General features: G+C 34.4%; 1 protein-coding gene across 2 annotated transcripts in view; it reads right to left on the bottom strand.

The window, feature by feature from the left end:
- Nucleotides 1–3,923: 3,923 nt before the first annotated feature.
- The window catches only part of Slc7a11 (solute carrier family 7 (anionic amino acid transporter light chain, xc- system), member 11), a 70,626-nt gene continuing 67,755 nt past the window's right edge, over nucleotides 3,924–6,794 (bottom strand). For both annotated transcript variants that reach the window (XM_005386709.2, XM_013515245.1), the window contains exon 12: nucleotides 3,924–4,464. In XM_005386709.2, the coding sequence (XP_005386766.1) occupies nucleotides 4,397–4,464 (68 nt within the window). In that variant the 3' untranslated portion in view covers nucleotides 3,924–4,396. The remainder of the gene's footprint in view (nucleotides 4,465–6,794) is intronic.

Genomic DNA, 6,794 nt, shown 5'->3' with positions numbered 1-6,794 from the left:
ATTCGCTTTTTCTTTAATCTGTGTCTATGCTAAACATACATAAAACACTTAGTTTTAGATGCAAACTGACTTGAAAATGCAATGAAAGGAAGAAAGGATTACTTCCAAAAATTTACTGTTAAATTGTTTTTAAGTACAGTACTAACAAATTATGGCCTATATGCAGGTCACGTTTTTAAGAAATACATATATTGAGACAGATTTTTAAAATACTGTTTATAGGGAAATTAAGCTAAAATACACATATAGGTAATAATTCTTTCATCTATATGCGAGTCATATAAACAGAAACCATGAAAATGGCACATCTATTTTAATTACTATCCACTATGAGCTCTTTGCTAGTTCCACAATGCCATGATTTAATTGCTGATTTCAAATGGTTAGGAAAATAAAAAGCAACTCTGTAAACACTATCAGCACCAACATACTGCATATTATGTAGAGCAAAATGAAGCAATGTTATATTCAAGTAAAATCAAATTTCTTGAGTCATCTGTGTTCAAACCCTCAAATCTATTTTTTTTCCTAAACTAAAAAAAAGAGCTGCAATTTAAACCACACGCTTTGCTTTTCTTTCCTTCAAAACCAACCCCTAAAATTCTGACAAAGGTAAAACTATTTTCTTATGTGTCCCATATTACGTGAGAAAGCCACTAACAGTTAGATGTAAATACAGCAGTTAGTGGATAACTTTAATACTTAAAATATATACTAACTATCCCATAAAGGGAGTTATTTTACCTTACAATTAAAGATGTGAATTTCATGGGGCCAGAAATATATATAATTTTGCTGGTCTACCTCAAGAAAATTAATATAAAATTCCTGATGTAAAATTAAAGTACAGCATATTGGAAGGAACTTGTCTAATAGAGGCACTGCAATTAAATTAGCTTTTCAGGGTATTTGTCTATACCCAGCAGATAAATCATTTGGAATACTTTCCAATTACATTACACAATGTATAACACCAATTTACACATCCAATCACACACTACTTTTCATTTTCTTATATTCTGACCTTCAGTTTTTATAACTTACACCTGAACTATAAATGATCAATACAAAGGTCAGTGTTACTCCCATTCTTAGCATTACATTCATCTGCAAATTATGATAAAATAATGAGTTTCTTGAAGGCTGATCACAGTTCACAAAGAATTCTGTTATGTGATTACACTCATGTCAAACACCTGTTGATACAGGAAATAGCAATTGAGGAAACAATTTCAGTAGACACGTGAGACAATCTGGAAATTGGTTTCCACATACATAGCATTAGAGAAAGAAACTGTTCATTGCTAGTGTAACCTAATAAGGCATCCTAATATCATGCAACAGGAGCAGGGGAATGTTAGTGTAAGTGCACAGAAATGTGAATGCACACCCCTGACTTTCACGTTTGGAACAGGGAACCCCTTGTCTTTTGTGGGACAAATCTTTAAGCTCCTCAACAAAGACAAGAATAAGGTTTACTTACAGCTAACCAAGTCACCATTTATAATAGTTTAATTTTCTTCACTTAATCAAAAGAAAATAAATCTGTTACTGTAAAAGTAGAGTCAACATTACACTGTAAGAAAATAGTTACTTCAACTATTCATGATTAAGTAGAATCACTCTTCATGTAAATAAAATTGTGCTTCAATTTAGAAGTCATTACTTGATCTTTTGAAATCATAATCAAATGTGACGCTTTGTACTAAAAAAGAATTTTGGAAAAGAGTGCATTAGTTATCTTATAACATATGACCATTTATGTTTTTTGTATTATAATAAATTTATAATGTTTGTACAAATATAACAATATAATAAATAGCACATACATGTGAGTATATGCATATATATCAATCTAAAAATAGAAGAAAGACTTTGCTCTTCATGAAAATATGCAAACACAAGTGTACAGGAAAGTTTTTGAACTAGAATCTTCTTTATATGCTACCATTTTAATAAGAATTATGAATATTAAATCATTGATTAAAGAAAGTCTGTATCTTCTCACGATGTGGCCTAAAAATAAACTGAAATATAAATTAATCGTCATCACTTTTTTAAAAATCTACTGGCACACACCTGTAATCCCAGCACTCAAGAGGCTGAGGCAGGAGTTCAAGACAACATAGTGAATTGAAGACCAGCCTAAACTATATAGTAAGACAATGTATCAAAAAATCAAAAATAAGAATCTGCCTCATCATCATCATCTACTGGCTGATTTTCTGCCTGGTTAAAATTTCAGTGGCATTATAAACTTAATAATGCAAAAATCACTTTTAAAAATAAGACCATCAATAATAAATGGGTATTCTAGTTAGTGATACCTTAAAGATGTATGTGTACCTGCACAGTGATACCTTAAAGCTGTATTAGAATTAAAAATAGATAAAATAAATTCTAAGGCCAACCTGTTTCAATGTTAGGGCATTAATGTCAGGAATAGCTAAGGACAGCACAAACCTCTCCATGTATTATATCTTTCACTAGACAAGAAAAAATTCAAGAAGAATATGCTTGTTTAGCTCTTATGTGTCTCGATAGTGGAAAAATAAATCTGTAAAAAAATTTTACTTCTAGAAAGAGATAGCTGCAAGAGATGCAGACAAATTGACATAATAAATCAGAAATAGGTACTATGGATCAAAATTTGAAAACTCTATGCTATGAATAGACAGAAGGTATTATAAGAGAATTAAGCAGTGGGTCTGGCAAGAAATCAATCCTGCATGTATATTAAATGTTATTCATGAATTGGGATTACTCCCAATTATAAATCATCATTTCTACTTTGGCCAATTGTCTATGATTCCATGTCTGTTTTAATAGTTTTAATAAATGTAATTCCTGGAAAATTTCTTATTCTATAATGAGCAAAACTTAAGGGACAAAACATTCTGGAAATGACTGACCATTTCATCTCAGAGGCATGCAAATAATAATTAAAATTTTCCATCATTATATTACTCTCATTTGAAAATTCTACACTATTTCCAAATTCTGACATAAAAACATCTGTCTGAACACACACTCAGGCAGTTTCTCTTTCTTTCAATAAAGTTGCTATCAGTTATCTCCTTTACAAGTTGAAAGACAAGCAAAGTGAGGAAATTACTGACAAAGCCTAGATTTAGAAATAGAATTTTTTTTAGAATCGTATTTTAAATCTTATTTAGCAGTAACATTTCTTCCTCAACTTCTATACAAATATATGGCTTTTCCTAATTGATCTGGACAGTTTTATCAGATGAGATATTTTAACAGAATAGAAAATGTAAAAAGGAAATTCACAAATTGTCAAAATTCATCATCATGCAAAAACAACCATGGAAATTTTTTAGATGTTCAGAATTATTGGCCTTGCATATCGACATATAAAGATGGGCTTGATATTTTGAGTATTTTCTTTATTGGCGATTTTTCTCATCTCAATATTGGAATTTGAAGATTTAAAATGGGTGGGACATATTTCTCAAAGGGTAAATTTTAGTGAAAGAGAAAGTGGTTCTTACTTTCAATACCGAGTTGGCCATATCTACTTCATAAAATGATCTGGCATGAAAACAGTGTGACACATTAACAGTAGAAGGTCTAATAATGACTGAGAAAATCTCTAACATAAATTGTCAAGGACTTTAATAACATAATTCCTGGGTTTACTTCATAAAGAATAGCCCCCAGAAGTTCTCCTTATGTATTCAAGAGAATAGGTATGTGCTTTACCTTTTGTTCAAATGCTCTTTGTGTAATGTATTAAACTATGACATCCAAGGGAAGCAAGGCAACACCAACAATACCAATGTAAAATTTCTTTCCTCTTTGTCATAATAATGACATACTTTTTTTTTTCAGAATAGAAACTACTAGGGCTGGGGATTTAGCTCAGCGGCAAAGCGCCTGCCTGGCAAGCGCAAGGTCGTGAGTCCGGTTCCCGGTACCGGAGAAAAACCAAAAAAAAAAAAAAAGAATAGAAACTACTTTTCACAGTTTAGTCATCTACAGTATCCAAAACATGTTTGTAAAACCCATATATACAGAAAATATCTTAGTCTTTGATTTGAAGCTTCTCTGTCATAAGATATAATGTAGAGAATGACTACCCAATTAATAGTCTATCTCCTCAGTTTTTTTCCCTAACCTCAACAGGCAGGTATTTAGAAACTCAAGAACTATGTAAATTTATGCTAAAATTTACATGTCGGCTTTCTACAAAGACATAGCATTGCTACTAAATTTCTCAGACATTACTGTGACTATACTAGAAGATGTGAACAGAAATAAATGATTCCTTTAGTCCATCACCAAAGCTGCAATTCTCTGGATTTCAAGAAAATGAAGTGAAGATTCATGCTATATTTCTGTGCTTGAGCAGATTGTCAAAACTCAATGCATTAGTTTATAATTTATCACAATCTTCTTCCGGTACAACTTCCAGTATTATCTGTAGTGTTCTGGTTATCTTGTCTGTAGAGAAATAAAAAAAAAAAAAAAAAAAATTAAAAATGCATAGAAACAAGAAATGCACAAATCACCAAAATATGAATTATTTTGAGTTGAGTACTAAAAATAGACAACCACATTTTATACAGCACTTTCAAGAATTACTTACTTCACTACAATCCTATCATGTGCAATTAATTTACTAGCCACTTCTATAACTTCACATGGTATTCTCTCAGCAAGAATGCATTAATGTTTTGCATTCAGATAAAGGCTTTTAGTCATGAACCAGGAGGCTGAAAATATTGTGAGATAATCAAAGATATAAATAGATGTTCAAAAAGGCTTTATATTCAATTTAAAATTGGATCGTTCTTTCTGCACCTGTGAGAGCACAACCAGTTCCTCAGAAAAACCAGAAGAATCACAACATATTTTCCATTCGCTAATGTGGAGTGTATCCTGAGTAAGCCACCTCATTTCCCAGGTCCTAATTTGTCTCAGAGGTAGAATAAGATACTAGGACTAAATGTCTGGTCCTCAAGGTGTGGGTCTCCATGGACCAACCACATTAAGCAGGACCATTAGAGAAGATAACGAATTCAATCCTAGACTTACTGAATCAGAAACTGAGGGTCGGGTCCACAACCAGTGATTCTGATGGAGGCTAAAATATAAGAACCTCATTTCAACAGTCCTAGAAACTTGTGACTCCAATTGGAAGAGACCTTTTTGTTTTCCTTTGTCTCCACTCCCTCTAGAACCTCTTCGTATTTCTCACAGCCAGCAGCTGTCTATAGTCTATTCTCTGATGTATTTCTCATCTCGGTATCTGTCTTTCTCCTCTTGTATGCCTTGTTACTTGGAAGAGCCCTTTGCAAAGAATACATAATACACTAATAAAGATACTGCTTTCCTTTACTTTAAAGCTCTGTTCCACAAAATTGTTTTCTTCAGTGCATCACTTTCCGGTGTACATTAATTGTACATGGTGTAGTACAATGCGGGAAAATGATAAACTCTATGAAAATGTTTCTTAAGTAAACTGCGTTTTGTCACAGCCCACTCGTTACCTAGAGAGCATAATACAACACTCAAGAGCAATTAAACCCCATATTCATAGAAAACCGAAATGGTAAATTTATCCTACAAAAATGGACTTTTGTGAGACAAGTAAATATTCATCAATAGTAACAGAGAGGTGGCTTTTGTAGTCATATAAGGAGCTGAAACTCTCTTATAGTAGGCTTTTTAAAAAGCAACATTTCCTAAGCATTTACAGTGGGCAAAAAGCAGTGGCGTTAAAGAGACATCCTCTGAGCTAGCCCTGTCACTCTGGAGAAGTCCTGAGTCAATCCCTGCACAGCTGCCTTTCTTACTCAGCTTCTGCTCCTCCACGCCCGGCATCAGATCTTTTCCAAAGGAGGTATCTTCTACCCTGGGACCCCAGCCCTTTGCTTCATAGACATCTTGCATCCCACATTAAAATACTGCATCTGCCCCAGACAAACAGGAAGCCACTTGGACCCAGCCTCTCAAATAATGTGTGTCTTTCTCCTTCCTTGAGAACATAATTTGGATTCTCTGTTTGCACAGCAGCACACAGAAAGCCAAGGAGTTTCTTCTGCTTCTGCCCACCCCGTCTTGGTCCTTTCCCTTCCTGCATGTCCTCCACTTTCAGTCAGTTCTGTTCGCATTCACCCTTGCCTCTTTCCCCGCTGCCTCTTGGGATCCAAAAGTTGAGTAATTATCATTACCATGGAGCATGACGCAAAGTGATTGATTTTGGCCTCCTGCAGTCCAGTCACTTTTCTTCCTTGGTTTTCTTAGAACAGTGGGCTCAGACATGGATGCACAGCAGAGCCAACTCAGCCTCTAGGGAAGCTTCCTGCTTGCCCAGCAGAGCCGCAGCATACGTGGCTTTCCAGTCCCATGTGCACAAGCATGCTCACAATAAGGACTGCAGGTTTGGGATCATCAGTCCCGTGTTACCACCTCTTTAAGGAGAGCCAAGGAGTCTACATTTGGAGCTTTCGGTAATTGCAATCTTCAGAGTCCAATAGTAGTTGTATTTTTAGCTTTACCTTTCATGTTCAGTTGTTTTCTTTGAAATAATTTGAAACAACACCCACTGGCAAAATCTGATTTACTTAACCACAGCTGGTACCAGCGTGGGAGCTATAGCCAAAATTAAGTCTTTGAATTAGCACAAGGCCAACATGTCCAGGAAGTTAAGTTAAGAATAATAGTGTTTTTAATGGCTTCCAAATCTTTTCATATGATCTCCTTTTATCACCACAATGAGGATCATTTGGGCCCCTAAGAATGTAGGCAAGCTTGGTTAACTTAAAAGG

This window comes from Chinchilla lanigera, unplaced genomic scaffold, assembly GCF_000276665.1.
Source record: "Chinchilla lanigera isolate Chin_1 unplaced genomic scaffold, ChiLan1.0 scaffold00027, whole genome shotgun sequence".
Taxonomy (NCBI): domain Eukaryota; kingdom Metazoa; phylum Chordata; class Mammalia; order Rodentia; family Chinchillidae; genus Chinchilla; species Chinchilla lanigera.
Note: the sequence above shows the minus strand (reverse complement) of the source record. Positions and strands in the feature narration are given on the sequence as shown.